We start from the raw sequence: 20098 nt of genomic DNA on the forward strand, positions 1-20098 counted from the left end.
TTAATATATATTATATGTTAATATATTATATGTTATATTATACAACTATAACCATAGCCATAACATTAAAGGGGTATTCCAGGCAAAAACTTTTTTTTATATATCAACTGGCTCCGGAAAGTTAAACAGATTTGTAAATTACTTCTATTAAAAAATCTTAATCCTTCCAATAGTTATTAGCTTTTGAAGTTTTCTGTCTAACTGCTCAATGATGATATCATGTCACGGGAGCTGTGCATGATGGCTCCCGGGACATGAGTCATCAGAAAGCAGTTAGACAGAAAACAGCAACTCAACTTCAGAAGCTAATAACTATTGGAAGGATTAAGATTTTTTAATAGAAGTAATTTAAAAATCTGTTTAACTTTCCGGAGCCAGTTTATATATAAAAAAAAGTTTTTGCCTGGAATACCCCTTCAAAGGAGTACTGCAGTCATAGACAACTTATCCAGCGGTCAGACCCCCCCCCCCGCAATCTCCTGTATGGGGCCCCGGAACTGATGTGGCTCTGTGCAGCTAATGTTTGTGTCGTCGACCCCACTAAGAGGTTGACAGACATGCCCCCTCCATTGAGCTCTATGGGAGAGGCGGGGATGCACAAATGCTGCATCTACTCCTTTACCATAGAGATAACTGAAGGGCGCGTGTCGGCCACGGCATCATGCTGCATGCAGGCTGGCATGCCTCCTGCTTGGGGAGAAACGTGGCAGAGCTCCCATACAGGATATCGCACAGGGTCCCAACGTTCGGACCCTTAGCCAATATTCTGCCGATAAGGGATCAGTTGTATAAGGCTGCAGTACTCCTTTCAGGGGATTCTGTCATCAGTTTTATGCTGCCTAATCCATGGGCAGCATAAAACTGGTACAGGCAGCATGATTCCGGGACATCATGTTTACTTTGATACGCTTGAACGTTTCAGAGTAATCATAGTTTAAGACAGGTAAGTAGCTGTTGGGGTGGGTCCCAGTGGCTTTTCTCCACCCTCCAGCACTGAATTACATATTTCTTAGACTGGCCAGTCGGTAAACAGCTGCTAGGACGGCCCCATCACATCTTTCCCCGGTCCCAGCAGCATTTTTATAGTATGATTGCTCTGAAACACATGAGCGTATCAGAGTAATTTATCATGTCCTAGCATCTCACTGCTTGCAGGAGTTTTATGCTGCCCGTGATTTGGGCAGCATAAAACTGGTGATGGTTTTCTTTTGAAAAGGTTATCCAGCATTTTTATCAAATTTATATCCTGCTCGGGAAAGGAAAAAATTGAGAAACAACCCTGTACTTACAAAGTATTTGTCCACCGCTGCCCCCCCCCCAACTCCCGTTTGAGTCCATCTGCTCCCCTAATCTTTGTCTTCTTTCTGCTTCCGAGACAATGCTTGGTGCAGGGTATTCCGACTCAGCTAATCACTGGCCACAGGTGTGTCCTGTCTTGGCCAGTAATTGGCTTAGTGAGTAGGTCCTGCACCAAGCGCTCGTCTTGGAAACAGAAAGAAGACAGAAGATTGGGTAACAAGATGAAGCCGTACAGGAGCTGTCGTGGGCCAGGGCTAGGTTTATTTCTATTTTTCCCCTTCCCCAGATGGAAACGCATTTCAGCAAAAAGCTGGATAACCCCTTTAAAAACACTGACATGTGAAGTGACTTACACTGATCCTCTTCTGAGAATGGTACCTGTCAAGGAGTGGGATATATTAGGCAGCAAGAGTCAATTTGTAAAGTTGATTAACTGGAAACAGGAGAAATATGTAAGCGTAAGCATCTGGGCAACTTAGATCGGATAGGGATCTTCAAAACGGCAGGTCTTTCCAGGGTGCAGTAGTTACTGCTTACCAAAAGTAATCCAAGAAAGGACAACTGGTGTACCCGAAGCAGGGTCATATATTAAATATATAGACACTGTGGGGGAGATTTATCATTAGGTGTCTGTTGTAGACACAGATCTACCCCTTTACACTGCTTGTCTAATTTACACTCTTGCTCAAAATTTACAATGTCTGGATTTAAAAAATTTGTAATTTTGCTAAACAATCTGTCCCCTTACCGCTATATCAGTGTTTACCAATGAGAATGCCTCAAAGTGTTGCAAAACTTGGCATACTGGAAGTTGCAGTTTTGCACAAGCTGGAGGCACCCTGGTTGGTATACACTGTGTGTGATCATGTACATGTAGCAGAAATTAGTGTGCGGAATGTGTATGGAGCAGATCTGAATGTGTTATTATGTGTATGCATGACCAAGCACACACTCAGCTCTGCTGCATACACACAATCACCAACTCAGCTCTGCTGCATACACATGATAACTCACTCAGCTCTGCTGCATACACATGATCACTCAGCTCTGCTGCATGCACACAATCACACACTCAGCTCTGCTGCATATACACAATCACAGACTCAGCTCTGCTGCATACACACAATCACGTTTTTGATGGTGTGTGGAAACAGTCATTTTTGTACCCTGTGGCATTTTTTTCACTGCCTTCAGGGTACCACTCCATGGTTCAGATGCAGAGCGCCTTGTCCACAGAGTGTAAGGAGGTGAGGTGTATAGCATATACAGGGTGCAAAACAAAAACACAACACATTGAAAAAAATGTTTTATTTAAAAAAAACACTCCCCCACAGCCCTCGTTAACCATTTTGTTGAAATTCAAAAACCGCTGGTCATCATCGCAGTCTGACGTAGTCCTCACGTATCTGAAATGAAAAACAAGAAATATAGATTTGTACATTTTTTGCGCTCTCCCCTGGGGAGAGCACACATAATGCAGCATGTTCCTAAACAGGAAGCCTCCAATTGTTGCTAAACTACAACTCCCATCATGGGGGGCTCTAGTTAAGCAACAGCTAAGAGTCTCCCTGTTTGGAAATACATTGCCAGAAAGGCTCTGTTCCCATTATGCAAAATGTGTGAGTCAGGCCTGGACTGTGTAGCTCCGCCCCTAATGACATCATCACTAGGGGGCGGAGCAGTAAAGGTCACAGGGGCTTCAGGAGTAAGACCCCGTTTCGATCTATCTCTCTACCCTAGGACTACTTCTCTTATCATGGGACAGAGTCTGCCCCATGATGGGAATAGTTTTAGTACCGCAGCACTGAGGGATGTCACTTGCACATCCCCCGGCTGCGGGACTCTTTTAGGACTACTATTCCCAGCATGGACAGACTCCATCCATGATGGGAGTTATAGTCCAGGGGCTGAGGTGCAGATCGCAGCAGGTCATTCTCCAGAGACCCGCTGCAATCCGCATTTATTAATTTAACAAGCAAGCGGCACATGTGGCTTCACTGCTCTCCCCGCTGGCTCCTGTATAGCTATTCACCAATCAGAGCTCCCGTCTCCTGGTGGCGGGGATTATGAAATGTGTCCCCCTGATTGGTCAATAGCTATTCACCAATTAGAGCTCCCGTCTCCCGGCAGCGTGGATTGTGAATAATGACAGCGTATAAAAAATAAAAAAATTACTTCCTTTCAAGTCTGTAACATAATGTACACCCCCAAAGCCTGCCCATATCACGCCCTACTGTGCAAAATCTCTGCCCTTCTTATTGCTCACCAATCACAGCAGCACTCACATTTTGAACCAATCACAGCACTCACATATTGAACCAATCACAGCACTCCTGCTTGAGCCTGAATGAGGACGTACACAGCTCCTTCCCTCCCCCAGCTCTGTTTACACAGGACCTAATTTATCATGGGGAGGTTTCAAGTTTGTACGGGGAAAGCACTGGGGGGGGGGGGAGACAGGACAGGAGGTCCACAGCTCCTCACCTCCATAATGATTAAATGTGTGAGGAGACATACTGCACTGCACGGACTGGGGATGATTTCTTTATGTGAGGAGACATATTACACTGCAGGGGCTGGGGATGATTTCTATATGTGAGGAGACATATTACACTGCAGGGGCTGGTGGTGTATAGACTACAGGGAATAAATATCATACTGGGGATGATTTCTATGTGTGAGGGGGGACTCCTGAATGACATGCTGGGAGTTGTAGTCCCTGTTATGTGTGTGTATGTTAGTGTTTCCAAACCAGTGTGCCTCCAGCTGTTGCAAAACTACAACTCCCAGCATGCCCTGACAATCTTTGGGCATGCTAGGAGTTGTAGTTTTGCAAAAGCTGGAGCCACACTGGTTGGGAAACACTGGTGTAACATGATGTGTATGCTGAATAGGCTAGCACAGTGTTTCCCAACCAGTGTGCCTCCAGCTGTTGCAAATCTACAACTCCCAGCATGCCCAAAGTCTGTCAGGGCATGCTGGGAGTTGTAGTTTTGCAACAGCTGGAGGCACACTGGTTTGGAAACACTAGCATACACACACATAACAGGGACTACAACTCCCAGCATGTCATTCAGGAGCCCCCCCACACACATAGAAATCATCCCCAGTATGATATTTATTCCCCTGCAGTCCATACATCCCCAGCCCTGTATTATGTCTCCTTCACACACGTCCTCTCTCCCTCCCCTCCCCCCGTGCAAACTTGAAACCTCCCCGTGATAAGTTAGGTCCTGTGTAGACAGAGCTGGGGGAGGGGAGGAGCTGTGCACGTCCTCATTCTCCCCCTGCACTGTCTTCTGCGGTTAAAAAATCAAACCCATGGCTGCTCTGTTTTTCCCCCGTGCAAACTTGAATCCTCCCCGTGATAAGTGAGGTCCTATGTAGACAGAGCAGGGGAGGGAGGAGCTGTGTACGTCCTCATTCTCCCCCTGTCTTCTTGTATTATACAGAGCAGCGCTCTCCATCCTCGGGGAGGGGGGATGAGGGGGCGTGGCTTAATTATCTCCTGCAGACGTGCGGACCTCGGGCTCTGCCCTTGCTCCTCCCCGCTCTAGCTTAGGTGCCAATCACTGCACGGCGGAGGAGAGGAGCTGTACAGGGGAGGATATGAATGAATGAATATTCAAACTATGGGCCGGGCGACACCGTGCACAGGGCTGGCAGCTGTAAGGAAAGGAATGACGAGCTGACCACAAAATGGCTGCGGCTGTAGAAGAAGTGTAGGTCGAGATGCTGGATTATGCAGCGCTTCCTGTCTAGAGAGAAATCACTGAAAAAGGTACTTTCCGTTCCAGATGGGTTATGTGAGTATATTACAAAGTTATATAACTTTTTAAACTGTTGCTAACTGTATAGAATTTTTCACCATTGGACTACTCCTTTAAAAAAAAATGCACAAAAAAGACGCAAAATAACTCACTGCAAGAATTTGCACAACATATAGAAAAGAAAAAGCTTCTACCACTAATTATAAATTCCCCCCTGTATGTATATACTGATACTTTATGGAGGTTTTATCTGTTTGTTTTCAGGGCATCGAATTTTCACCCACGTGCTCTGTGCCACCGACAACCAGCTGATTTTATTATCATTGCTTCTCTTCCCTCTTCTGTTCTGGAGGATGGAGGAATGTCTTGGCACTTTATACTTCCTGCAGTTGTCATGTCTGGGCACAGTGTGCTCTGCCATTCTCTACCTGCTGATATCCTCCCTTCTGCCTGTGCCTGCAGTCCCTGCTTCAGGATACCTCTCCACCCAGTTATCACTATTGGTAGCTAAGCACAAAGCTGTCAAATGGAGACTTGGCAAAAAAATGTGTTTTATGTTACCATATGGAATCCTCATAATCACTCAGTTACTTTTTCCTGAATCTTGTCTTTTATTTAATATCTGTGGAATACTTAGTGGACTGGCTAGTATCCTTTCAAGTGAAATTCATAAAGACTGTAATACACTATACTGTATATTCTCATGCACTGACTCTTAACTACAAATATTAGTACCATGTATACCATCTATAGGTATATACGTGCCCAGGTATATACGTGCCCGGCCTCCTCTGATAGATGTGTATCTTTATATAATCTGTGAGGTGACACTCAGCTTTGAGCTCCTGGCAACTGCATAGCTAGGAGCTCGGCTGTCTGAACTCTCAAGGGATCTTGGGCTACTTGTAAAGAGAACCAGAAAAATGTAATCCAGGATTTACAGAAAGGTAAATTTTATTGCAAAGTCAATATATGTGACAGAATTGTTCAGTTATAAAAAAAAAAAAAAAAAATCTTTAAACTGAGCCACCATAACATTGAAATACTTACAGGTGAAGTGAATTATTAAAATCTCATGACTTTGGTACCTGTCAAGGTGTGGTATCTATTAAGCAACAAGTGAACAGTTAGTTGATGCATGAATGACTTTCAGAAAGGCCAAATTGTAATGGCTGAACTGCTAAGTCAGAGCACCTAAAAACTGTTGGTCTTGTAGATGGTTCTTACTATGCAGTAAGTGATAAGCACCAACCAAGCATAGCCCAAGAAAGGAAAACTGGTGAACTAACAACAGGTTTATGGGTTCCCAAGGCTCATTGATGTTCATGGGGAGCTAAGGCTAAGCTGTCTTGTCCGGTCCAACAGAAGAGCTACTATAGCACAAATAGCTAAAAAATTCTGACACTGGTAGTAAGGTATCAGAACATTCTGGCCCTCATTTACTATTCTAAACCCGACCTCTTTTGTCGTTTTTTTTTGGCGCATCTTTGTCTGCGCCATGTCGCAGACATCGTGCGCCAGTCTGCGACACCATGCGACATTTTTTCCCGACGGACCCGATGTGGATTCTCCCAAACCCGAAAAAGGGGCGTTACCCGACATTTCTGCGCTTTCCCACGTATTTATTAAGGTTTCCAACCCGAATTTGTTGTATTGTTGTGGATTTTTTCCCGACAGCTCAGAGGAGTTGGAAACCAAAACCAACAAAACCCACGTGCGACAAACAGGATGCGACATAATCATAAATACCAGGGGAAAAAAGCAGTCGGGTAAGAAAGCAAGATAGACTTACAACCCGATTTTCTTAGTAAATGAGGGCCTCTGTGTCCTGTAACTTGCTGTATAGCCACATAGAATGCCAGAGACAAGAGTTTCCCTGGGTAAACAACGCACATGCCCCGGCTGTCCACATGATGTAAAAGAAAATGTGATTCTAGAGACCAGACCACCAATTTCCATTGCTTAATATAACCATTGTAGCTGCTTTAAGCATAGTACAGGGGTCAGTATGAACATTCTGATTGGGCTGCAACTACACAGCCCCATATGCAGCAAGCTGTAATATATTGTGTTCAGGCCAATACCAAAGACTGCAGTGTGATTGCAACCCAGTGCCAGGAGAGCGAAACATCAAGAAAAGTATACAGAGGCAGTAGGGAGCACCAGCGCTGGACTCAAAAGGAAAGAAAACTGCAAAGGAAGTGTGCTATATTTTGTGCGTTTAGACCAGACTGGCTGGCCCAACACTTGGACACCTTGATGCTGTCAACAGTTTACCGGTTGTCTTTCCTTAGACCACTTTTGGTATTTTGGTAGGAACTAACCACTGATTATCAGGAACACCCCTCAAGACTTGCAATCTTAGAGATGCTCTCAATGAGTCATCTAGCTATCACAATTTAGGTTGCTTAGATCCTTTGTATGTTTTTTCTCCTTCCAACACATAAACTTCAAGAACTCACCGTTTACTTGCTGCCTAATATATCCCACCCCATTGCAGGTGCTATTGTCACAAGATAACTAATGTTATTCACTTCACCTGTCAGTGGTTTTAATTTTATGGCTGATAAGACTACAGTCAAGGCCGTAAATGTTGGCACCCCTGACATTTTTCAAGAAAATGTAGTATTTCACACAGTAAAGGATTGCAGTAACTTGTTTTGCTATACACCTGTTTATTCCCTTTGTGTGTATTGGAACTAAACCAAATAAGGGTGGAAAAAAAGCAAATTGCACATATTGTCACACCAAACTCCAAAAATGGGCTGGATAAAATTATTGGCACCCTTTCAAAATTGTGGAAAAATAAGATTGTTTCAAGCATGTGATGCTCCTTTAAACTCACCTGGGGCAAGTAATAGGTGTGGGAAATATAAAAATCACACCTGAAAGCAGATAAAAAGGAGAGAAGTTCACTTAGTCTTTGCATTGTGTGTCTGTGTGTGCCACATTAAGCATGGACATAAGAAAGAGGAGAAGAGAACTGTCTGAGGACTTGAGAACCAAAATTGTAACCAAACCAAAAGTGGAAAAAGTCCATCTCCAGAGATCTAGATTTGCCTTTATCCACAGTGCGCAACATTATCAAGAAGTTTGCAACCCATGGCACTGTAGCTAATCTCCCTCGGCGTGGACAGAAGAGAAAAATTGATGAAAGGTGTCAATGCAGGATAGTCCGGATGGTGGATAAGCAGCCCCAAACAAGTTCCAAAGATATTCAAGCTGTCCTGCAGGCTCAGTGTCAGCGCAATCTCTCTGTTGACTTTTAAATGAAATGAAACGCTATGGCAGGAGTCCCAGGAGAACCCCACTGCTGATACAGAGACATAAAAAAGCAAGACTTCATTTTGCCAAAATGAACTTGAGTAAGCCAAAATCCTTCTGGGAAAACGTCTTGTGGACAGATGAGACCAAGATAGAGCTTTTTGGTAAAGCACATGATTCTACTATTTAACAAAAATGGAATGAGGCCTACAAAGAAAAGAACACATTACCTACAGTGAAATATGGTGGAGGGTCAATGATGTTTTGGGGTTGCTTTGCTGCCTCTGGCACTGGGTGCCTTGAATGTGCGCAAGATATCATGAAATCTGAGGATTACCATCGGATTTTGGGTCGCACTGTACTTATTGATGGTTATAGGAAGGGACTGATTTCAGTTATTTTTTCCAAAGGGTGTGCAACCAAATATTACCCCATTAACCTCTTCAGGACGCCGGGCGTATGCATACGCCCTGCATCCCGAGTCCTTAAGGACGTGGGGCGTAACGGCAACTCCCAGCATGCCCAGACAGCCAAAGGCTGTCTAGGCATGCTGGGAGTGGAAGTTTTGCAACATCTGGAGGGTCACAGTTTGGAGACCACTGTTACAGTGGTGCCCAAACGGTAGCCCTCCAGATGTTGCCAAACTACAATTCTCAGCATGCCTAGACTGCCCAGGCATGCTGGGAGTTGTAGTTCTGTAACATCTGTCCCTTCAGATTTTGCAATTTTCATGACATTTTTGAAAATTGCTGCTGTACTTTGAGGCCCTCTAATTTTTTCAAAAAGTAAAAATATGTCCATTTTATGATGCCAACATAAAGTGGACATATTGTATTTGTGAATAAAAATAATTTTTGTAATATTTTGTAAAAGCGTTTTAGAGTTATTAATGTGTAAAGCGACGGTGGTCAGAATTGCGAAAAAGGGCTCAGTCCTTAAGGTGAAAAAGGGCTGCGTCCTTAACCCCTTAAGGACGCAGGACGTAAATGTACGTCCTGGTGCGGTGGTACTTAACGCACCAGGACGTACATTTACGTCCTGTGCATAACCGCGGGCATCGGAGCGATGCCCGTGTCATGCGCGGCTGATCCCGGCTGCTGATCGCAGCCAGGGACCCGCCGGCAATGGCCGACGCCCGCGATCTTGCGGGCGTCCGCCATTAACCCCTCAGGTGCCGGGATCAATACAGATCCTGGCATCTGCGGCAGTGCGCGATTTGAATGAATGATCGGATCGCCCGCAGCGCTGCTGCGGGGATCCAATCATTCAGAACGCCGCACGGAGGTCCCCTCACCTTCCTCCGTCCGGCTCCCAGCGTCTCCTGCTCTGGTCTGTGATCGAGCAGACCAGAGCAGAAGATGACCGATAATACTGATCTGTTCTATGTCCTATACATAGAACAGATCAGTATTAGCAATGATGGTATTGCTATGAATAGTCCCCTATGGGGACTATTCAAGTGTAAAAAAAAAATGTAAAAGTAAAAGTTAAAAAAAAAAGTGAAAAATCCCCTCCCCCAATAAAAAAGTAAAACGTCCGTTTTTTTCCTATTTTACCCCCAAAAAGCGTAAATAAATTTTATAGACATATTTGGTATCGCCGCGTGCGTAAATGTCCAAACTATTAAAATAAAATGTTAATGATCCCGTACGGTGAACCGCGTGAACGAAAAAAAAAAAAGTCCAAAATTGCTACTTTTTTAATACATTTTATTAAAAAAAATTATTAAAAATGTATTAAAAGTTTTTTATATGAAAATGTGGTATCAAACAAAAGTACAGATCATGGCGCAAAAAATGAGCCCCCATACCGCCGCTTATACGGAAAAATAAAAAAGTTAGAGGTCATCAAAATAAAGGGATTATAAACGTACTAATTTGGTTAAAAAGTTTGTGATTTTTTTTTAAGCGTAACAATAATAGAAAAGTTTGTAATAATGGGTATCATTTTAATCGTATTGACCCTCAGAATAAAGAACACACGTCATTTTTACCATAAATTGTACGGCGTGAAAACGAAACCTTCCAAAATTAGCAAAATTGCGTTTTTCGTTTGAATTTCCCCACAAAAATAGTGTTTTTTGGTTGCGCCATACATTTTATGATATAATGAGTTATGTCATTACAAAGGACAACTGGTCGCACAAAAAACAAGCCCTCATACTAGTCTGTGGATGAAAATATAAAAGAGTTATGATTTTTAGAAGGCGAGGAGGAAAAAATGAAAACGTAAAAATTAAATTGTCTGAGTCCTTAAGGCCAAAATGGGCTGAGTCCTTAAGGGGTTAAGGGGTTAAAGGGGTATTCCAGGAAAAAAATTATTAATTTATTTTTTTTTTTTATCAACTAGCTCCAGAAAGTTAAACAGATTTGTAAATTACTTCCATTAAAAAATCTTAATCCTTTCAATAATTATCAGCTGTTGAAGTTGAGTTGTTGTTTTCTGTCTGGCAACAGTGCTCTCTGCTGACATCTCTGCTTGTCTCGGGAACTGGAGATTTGCTTCTAAACTGGGCGGTTCCCGAGACACGTGTCATCAGAGAGCACTTTGAGAGTAAAGAACAACTCAACTTCAGCAGCTCATAAGTACTGAAAGGATTAAGATCAGCAATCACATGGAACGGAACAGCTATTCTCCCTGCAGCAGCATGTGGATGGTATTGAAAACTGCAGTTGCAGGAATAACAACCGTATCTGGGGTCTTTCTGAAGCTGTGTCCCCTGGGGAACTATGCGATGCTCTCACTTTTTTCTTCAACAACCTCCTGGACCGTCCACCGGATGCTTATATTGAAATGGACAGGGCCCACCGAGCGTTGCGACCACCTAGTGCAGATGACCTTCACCGCCGCAACGTAATTTGTCAAATCCATTTTTTATGCCCTGAAGGGGGACATCCTACGCAGTGCTAGGCGCCACCAACAGATTTTGTTTAAAGACATTCCCATTCAACTTTACCCAGACCTTTCTCGCCATACATTGGCGCAGCGGGCTGAAACCTCTTCTGTTTGCTCTTCAGGAGAGGGGCATCCAATACCGATGAGGATTCCCCTTCTCCCTCATGGTTCGACTGAACGGATGGACTCATTCCTTATGATCCCCTGATGACCTGCCGGGCTTTCTTCAGGATCCGGAGCTTCCGGATGTTACCCTACCGGACTGGCCGATGTTGTTATCATTCTCGGCTAATCGTCCTCTGCTGGGATCGGCCCCCCCTCCTGCCAAGTTTCCAAGATCGGGCTCCCATTCACAGGGCCCCAGAAGACTAGGTCCCTTCATCACTTTGCCTCAGGGATCTGATGTGCCTACCTCCATGCCCAGGGGTGCTGGAAGGGCTCGGGCCTCTGCTACATGATTGTCTACTGATTGTCTATACTTTGTTGCCCTTAACCTTTTTTTCTTGCCCTGATCATCTCATACTAACTGTGCCCTTTTTTTTTTCCTTCTGTAATAATATGGCCGACCTCAAGATTGCCACCTTTAACTAAGGCTAAAGGCCTCAATTCACCTGAGAAACTATCTTAAGTGCTTCATCACTTCCACAAGCAGAAGGTGCACCTGATCTGCTTTCAGGAAACCCACTTCAAGGTAGGACACGAACCCTCCCTTAAACACCTGCACTACACGACATGGTTCTGAGCCAATAATTCACAATCCAGGTCTTGTGGGGTTACGATTGCCATTCACAAATCCCTGCCTCATCAGGTTCTGGATTGCACAATTGATCCCTCTGCCTGGTACATTGTCCTCACCCTCTTAGTGGGGGATCATGAATGTCTATGTTCCCAACCTCAACCAGATCTCTTACTTATTGAACTTTTACGGACATGGTCCTCCCACTGCTCAAGTGCTCAGTAATTCAATGTGGTGACTTCAACCTCACTCTAGATCCCACTTTAGATAACTCCTCTGGTCGCTCTTCTATTTTGTACTCTGCCATCAAACGGTTAAAACAAGCCCTCTCCCTCTTGCAATTGCAGGATACATGGCGTTTGCTTCATCCCTCTGATAGGGACTACAGTTTTTTCTCCCCTCCCCATAACTCCTATAGCAGAATTGACTACATCCTCTTACAACACAGTGCTTTGCCCTGGTTGGTTTCCTCCACCATCGGCAATATACTTTGGTCCGATCATGCGCCTGTCTTGGGCACACTGAGCTTTCCATTACTCGTTAAGGAGGAGTGGACCTGGCGCTTGAATGACTCTCTTCTGCTTTACCCTGTTTGTACGGCTGACGTCGACAGGACAATTGCAAACTTCCACCTTGATCATGCCCTGGATCCCACTTCCCCTGTCATGAAGTGGGAAGCTGCTGAATGTGTGCTCCGAGAAATCTTTATCAAGCATGGTACTCATCTTAAAAAGGAAAAAGCCCCTGCCATGAAGCGGGCCCTGAGGTGGATTGTTGACTTAGAACTTGCCCACAAACGTGCACTCTCTGCTTCTATCCTGGGGGACCTCTTGTTAGTGCTGCAAGAAGCCAAGCGTTTGCTTGATGCCTCCTCGAATTGCGCTCTCCAGTTCTGTCGCAGCAAGTTTTATGAGTTTGGCAACAAGAGTGGGCGTATTTTGGCCAGAGCACTCGGAGCAGATGGCCAGATCTCATGTTCCCTGCCTCACGACCCCGGAAATACACAAAGTGTTTCATACTTGCTACAAAGACCTGTATAACTTACCCCTTGCTGCCCGGTCTGGTCCTGGGCTGGGCTCTTTCCCAATTTCTGACCTTCCCAGTCTATCCCCCGCCACCGCGGAGGAACTGGATGCTCCATTTTTGCAGGCTCAGCTCATGGGGGTGATCGCCTCCTTGCCTGGATGGAAGAGTCCCGGCCTGGATGGCTTCACTACTGGCTTTTATAAAGAATTCGGCAAATGCCTGGCTCCACTGCTTTTAGCTACGTTCAATGAGGTAGGCCCCGATATGCCCTTTCCCCCTCAATCTACTTTGGCCCATGTCGCGGTCCTCCCTAAACCGGGCAAAGACCCACTTTTTATCACTCCAAATTCACACGCTTGAAGGTTAATGGCTCCCTGTCCCAGTCCTTTCGAATCTCCATCGGCACTCGCCAGGGGTGCCCATTATCCCCTTTATTATATTTTCTGATCATAGAACATTTTCTAGTCTCGATCCATAGCAGTCCAGACATCTCAGAGCTCAGAATTGGAGAATATGAATATAAATGTTCGGCCTTTGCTGACGACCTGCTGGTGTACGTCACTAACCCCCATATCTCTCTTCCCTCCTTGATGTCTGTGCTGTCCAGATTTGGGGACTGGTCCAATTTCAAAATTAACGTGTCTAAATCAGAAGCGCTCTCTCCCCCAGCCCCTGGTTAATACCCTATGTGCTAACTTTCCTTATGCTTGGCCCTCCCCTGGTATCTTTAGGGATAACGATCCCGGCTGATCTATCCTGTCTTTTTCAGTGTAACTTTGTCCCCTTAATCACTCAATTCTCTGCACACCTGGAAGGGGGGCATAATAAAACCCTTTCCTGGTTCGGCAGAGTCAATGCTATCAAAATGACTCTCTTGCCGAAGTTGTTGTACCTGATCCAGACCATATCGATTTGCCCTCCCCGCTTCATTTTGGCGTACCATATATAGCCGGTTCGGTGCCTTTATTTGGGCATCCGGGCGCTCACGCCTTAGACGGGCGGTACTATTTCGCCCACGGAGGCGGGAGGAGTGGGCCTAACTGATTGTCGTCTCTACTACATTGCAACTATGCATGCACGTCTATTGGATCTGCTATAAGTCTGCCACTAAACTATGGGTACACATAGCATGGGATGTCTCTCCCATGGACTTGTCTGGGCTTCCATGGCTGTGGCTCCCTTCTCCTTGACCCGGTTGTCGTTTACTTCCGTTCAGACGCTCTCGGTGCTGGGTAGATCTGGGTCCCAGGACTCCTTGATTGACCATGCGGGCCCACTACTGCCTATTACTGGAAATCCTGCCTTCCCCACTGGGTTGTCTCCGGGTACTTTTCTGGGGGGTGTTGGCCCTTCCCTGCTGAGATTTCATCACGTGCTCTCATCCTCGGAGCTGCTCCCCCTTTCCACACTGTGTCCAGGCACAGTGTCTCAGAGTCATGGCCCTTTTGACTATATCCAGTTACAGCATTTCTATGCTTCTATCAAACGTTCCTTACACTTACACCATGCTTTGACCACCTTTGAGACGCTCTGCCACACCCCCCCTCTGCCACCTCATACCATAGGCTTCCTCTATCAACTGTTGCTATCTGGCTATACCTCCTCCTTACCTCCCTTTTGCGAAGCCTGGGAGATGGAGCTGGGGAAATCTTTCACTTCCACTCAGTGGTCAAAATGTTTCCATCTCACTCACAAATCGGTCAATGCTAACAAGGGGCAGGAGACCAATTATAAAATGTTGTCGCGCTGGTATAGGACCCCTGCCCAGCTTCATCGTTGGTACCCTACGGTGCCCTCAGACTGCTGGTGCTGCGGAACTGCACAGGGCATCATGCTGCACCTATGGTGGGAATGCACGGCACTGGCCCAGGTTTGGTTGGATGTTTTACGCACTATCGGGGTGGTCACTGAGATTTCTGTTCCTAGATCACCAGAGGCAGCCTTATTATTTCAGTTCCCCATATCTTCCACCTCCTTTCGTAAATCTCTTCTTAGCCATATGCACCAAGCAGCCAAGACGATCATTCCCCGAAGGTGGCGTTCACCGACGCCCCCCTCTGTAGGTGAGTGGCTGGCGGAGATCACAAACATTATAATTATAAAGGGGAAGTGCCTAAAACATAGCTTTTATTAAATATGCATTAAAAGCCATCAAATTATCAGGAAAGTGTACCTCAACCAAAAAAAACAATCTTTTTCAACAAACAGACATCAGCAATATCAATCCGTACAGCACTAATGATGATCACTGACCAAAGTTTATACACGGGGCTACGCCCCACTCATATAGATATGGATTATACATAGAAATAAACATCTATGTATAATGAATCTGAAATTAGCACAGAGTACAGGGTGTATCACCTAGTACCATTCCCAACGTCCGTTTCTGTCCCTAGGTGTAATGCATGCATTGGTCAGTGATCATCATTAGTGCTGTACGGATTGATATTGCTGATGTCTGTTTGTTGAAAACTGTTACGCAATATGTGACAATTTAATAAGATTGTTTTTTTGGTCGGGGTACACTTCCCTGATAGTTTGGTGGCTTTTAATGGATATTCAATAAAAGCTATGTTTTAGGCACTTCCCCTTTATAATTATAATTTGAATTTGCTGGGAATAGGTTAATTTTGATTTGGGTTGGCATAGGACCATACTAATCTAAGATTCTTGGAGATCGCGAACACTCAGGGAATGGAGGAGCTAATGGCTTTGACTCCTACGGAGAATGAGCGTTATGCTAAAACTTGGTTTGACTGGCTAACCTTTCAAGAATCTTCTGGCTATAGGGAACTTCTGGACTCTGTACTCCCTGCGGCGTCCTAGTGTTCTTTCCGCCATTTTAACCTCCTTTCTTTGTACGTCATCTCCCCTCTTATTTGTCTCTCATTGCTTCCTCTGTTTCTGGCTTTCCCCTTACCCCCCCTCCCCCCTTTTCTTCCAGTTTCCTCTCAATTTTCTTAAGCTCATTGTCATTCTTTCCTATTTTCTTTTCATGTTTCCTTTCTTTGGCATATACCCCTTCATCTATATGCTTGTTGTCAGGCCTGTGTTCTTGCACTTTGTCACCCTTTCCAGTGGACCGTTTGACAGTTGTCATTGTTTCCATTTCCTTGCTATTATCATAATTTGTGTTTGAGATGTTCTTATGTACGAGGTTTAACTTGCCCATATTGCCTTACTACGGTGTTCTGACTTTCATAACACCTGGTCATTTACTGTAATGAACCCTTGTACATTTTGTATTTATGCCTATTTCATTTTTTTTCTCTTGTTTCTGTTATTTTTGTTTTTACAAAAAAAAAAAAGTTTTTGAATGAAAATAAATAAATAAATTAAAAAAAAACAACAACCAGTATTGACTCTTTTCCCTAGTGAAAACTAGTTTTGACTGAATGCCTTTGTGAAAATGAGAAATGACTGTGTTTTCCTGGTTAAAACCAGCTTTTACTGAACACCTTTGTTGAAACACCACTTTCTACTAAACGCCTTCTTAAAAAAACTAGAATATTTACTGAATGCCTTCGTACAAACTAGAATTTACTGCAAATAAAAAACTGAATGTCGATTGAAACTGGTTTAAAGTAGAGAAAACTAGTTTTTGCAACATGACTCAGTTCAAACTTTCCCCACAGAGGTCGAAGTTCATCTAGCTTACACGTGGCGCTTGAGATCAAAGTTCATCTAGCTCACACGTGGTGCTTGAGAATGATTCTTATTGGTTTTGCGACGTCACTTAACTAGGAAAAAGCTGTTAATTCTAGTTTTCACAAGGCGTTCAGTCAAAACTAGTTTTCACTGGGGAAAAGCAGTCAATTCTAGTTATCACAAAGATGTTCAGTCAAAACTAGTTTTCACTGGGGAAAAGCAGTCAATACTAGTTTTCCCAAAGGCTCACAGAGGCATTTAGTCAAAACTAGTTTTCACTGGGGAAAAGCAGTCAATACTCGTTTCACAAAGGCACTTAGTCAAAACTAGTTTTCACTAAGGAAAACCAGTTTTAACTAAAAACTAGTTTTACCTCTAATATATGTTACAGTGAAACCCCATTTTTTGTTAAAACTGGTTTTCCCTAGTGAAAACCAGTCCTTACTGAACACTTTTATTAAAAATAGAATTTGCTGCTTTTCCCTAGTTATAAACAGTTTTTACTGAATGTCTTTGTTAAAACTACAGTTTTTTTTTAACTAGGGAAAAGCAGTAAATTCTTCTTTTCACAAAAGTGTTCAGTAACAACTGGAGTTTAACTAAAAACGGGTTTTCAGTATAACACATAAATAAAAGCCATTTCAATTTATTGGAGATATTCCTTAAAGTTTGCCTGCAGCTCATGCTGGATTACTTCGTCATTTAGAGCTGCCAGTTTCAAGAAGGCAAGAACTTGATAGCATGCACATCTGCAACTGCTTGGCATCTTTTAACTTGGCACGGTTTATCCCAGGTCAAGAAGAAAATTCTTCATTATATAACTCAAATTCTGCAGAAAAGGAAAGGTAGGTGTCTCAAATTAACATTACATTAACATTACATTAAAGGGGTTGTCCAGCGAAAGGAACAATGTATGTATGGTGTTAAAAAGTATAATAATAATATAATGTTAATAGCCATACTGCACAGATCTCTCCATATCAACTGAGCTGTCTGGTTTTGTAGCTGTTACATCACGTCACACTCTCTAAAAGCAGTCTGCTCTGTCTCTCCACCCCCCCCCCCTTTCCTCCTGTCTGCTAATGACAAGACCATTGATGTGAAGATAGGAAGCTCGTATTATTGTTTACTAGATTTTAAGGCAGCAGAAAGCCTTTCTTAGATAAGACAGCTGCCTTAAAATCTAATGGGCAGTAATATGAGTTCCTCCTCTTTACATCAATGGTCTTATCCTGAGCAGACAGAAAGGGAGGGGGAGTAGTGAAATGGGCTCTGCTTTCAGAGAATGTGATGTGACATCACAGCTACAAGAGAGAGAGCTCAGCTGATGGAGAGATATGTGCAGTATGGCTAATAACATTGTTAGTAAGTTGCTTTATTATATTGCTTTATTATACTTTTTGACACACATTGGGGGAGATTTATCAAAACCTGTCCAGAGGAAAAGTTGCCCAGTTGCCAATAGCAACTAATCAGATAACTTCTTTCATTTTGCAGAGGCCTTGTTAAAAATGAAAGAAGCTATCTGATTGGTTGCTATGAGCAACTGGGCAGCTTTTCCTCTGGACAGGTTTTGATAAATCTCCCCCATTGTTTCTTTCTGTGGACAACCCCTTAATGCTCGTGACAACTATTCAATACAAGAGATAAAAATACACAGGGCAATTTCCTTTAGTGATTTGATGATATTCTTTTTTTCCTCAGCCTTCCATTCTACTATAGAGATTCATATCAATCAGTTGTCTCTGATGATCTGCCCATAGGAGGGGCAACTATGCATGCTTCAAATGTTACCGATTTTAGAAAGACTCCTGTTTGGTTAGGAGACTCTGCATCCCTGGAAGAGGAGATGTTGGAAGCGGGAATTCTGGCTTCTCTGAGAGAATATGAGGAACAGGAAAAGCTGAAGCAGGAGCCAACCCTCAACAAGTCCAGTGTGTCTGCACTTAGGTGAGATGTATGAATAAACAACAGATACAAGAGAAGCTATAAAGAGGCAGATTTACTATTGTGTTTGTACTTTGTAGAATGCAGCAAATCGTTTCATAGTTTGAGGTATCTCTTTAGACATTTAGTATGTGTTTTAGACACTATTGTAAAGTGCTGCATAATTTGCTGGTGGTATATAAATAATAACACTTATTATTATTATTACTATTATTATCAATGGCTAATTTGACAATGGGTAGCTTAGAGGAAAAGCAAACATGGCTTCTTGGGGAAAAGTGCATGGCTGAAATGCATCAAAATGCAAAGAAATTATGGTATAAAGCATTGGTGCAAACTAAACATTGGTGCAAACTAAAAAGTTAGACAATTCTAGAGATGCACCAGATGTATCATACTACAAGAGTCACTGTGATACATTTGGAGCATCCTTAACTGTGTATGCTAAATTTACGGATTCTAATTATTGCATAGTATTAGCAAATCTGCCCCTTAGGTGGCGGGATCTCTGCGACCAGACATCTTATCCCCTATAGGGGGATAAGATGTCTAAAGGCAGAGTCCCCCTTTAACCCTTTCGCTTCACGCAGCCAAATCTACTGAAAATTGTCAGGTTTAATGTAAAGTCCCTTCACATTATTCATCCATTTTAAGAGATCATTTTGGGGACATATTATGGCCATTTTTTGCCAGTTTTTTTTTTAGCATAGTCTAAATCTGATGGCATATCTATAATTTGTAGTAGACTGTGTCTAAAGTATGCCTATATTCATGCAAAACTTTCAGACTGCTTGAACAAACTTTGGCTTAGTGCTAGGTAAACAAATCATCTATTAAATCTACTGTTCATACTACTTTAACTTTCTTCCTTTTCTAAGCAATCTAGAATTTAAAGAGATATCAGTTCTATATGAATAATGTTTAACCCCTTAAGGACCCGGGCTTTTTCCATTTTTTCATTTTCAATTTTTCCTCCTTAACTTTAAAAAATCATAACTCTTTAAAATTTTCACCTAAAATTCTATAAGATAGCTTATTTTTTGCGTCACTAATTCTACTTTGTAGTGACATTAGTCATTTTACCCAAAAATCTACGGTGAAACGGGAAAAAAAATCAATGTGCGACAAAATTGATGAAAAAACACTATTTTGTAAGTTTTGGGGGCTTCCGTTTTTAAGCAGTACATTTTTCGGCAAAAATTATACCATATCTTTATTCTGTAGGTCCATACGGTTAAAATGATACCCTACTTGTATAGGTTTGATTTTGTATCACTTCAGAAAAAAATCATGAATATATGCAGAAAAATTTATACGTTTAAAATGGTCATATTCTGACCCCTATAACTTTTTTATTTTTCTGTGTTCAGGGCGCTATGAGGGCTCATTTTTTGCGCCGTGATCTGAAGTTTTTAGCGGTACCATTTTTGTTCTGATCAGACTTTTTGATCACTTTTTATTAACTTTTTTGTGGTATAAAAAGTGATCAAAAATGCGCTATTTTGGACTT

General features: G+C 43.0%; 1 protein-coding gene across 5 annotated transcripts in view; it reads left to right on the plus strand.

The window, feature by feature from the left end:
- Positions 1–20098, plus strand: part of RHBDD3 (rhomboid domain containing 3) — a 43401-nt gene that overhangs the window by 12603 nt on the left and 10700 nt on the right. For all 5 annotated transcript variants that reach the window (XM_056528728.1, XM_056528726.1, XM_056528725.1 and 2 more), the window contains 3 exons: positions 5334–5717; positions 17321–17486; positions 18346–18591. In XM_056528728.1, coding sequence (XP_056384703.1) covers positions 5334–5717; positions 17321–17486; positions 18346–18591 — 796 coding nt within the window. The remainder of the gene's footprint in view (positions 1–5333; positions 5718–17320; positions 17487–18345; positions 18592–20098) is intronic.

This window comes from Hyla sarda, chromosome 1 (assembly GCF_029499605.1).
Source record: "Hyla sarda isolate aHylSar1 chromosome 1, aHylSar1.hap1, whole genome shotgun sequence".
NCBI classification, from domain to species: domain Eukaryota; kingdom Metazoa; phylum Chordata; class Amphibia; order Anura; family Hylidae; genus Hyla; species Hyla sarda.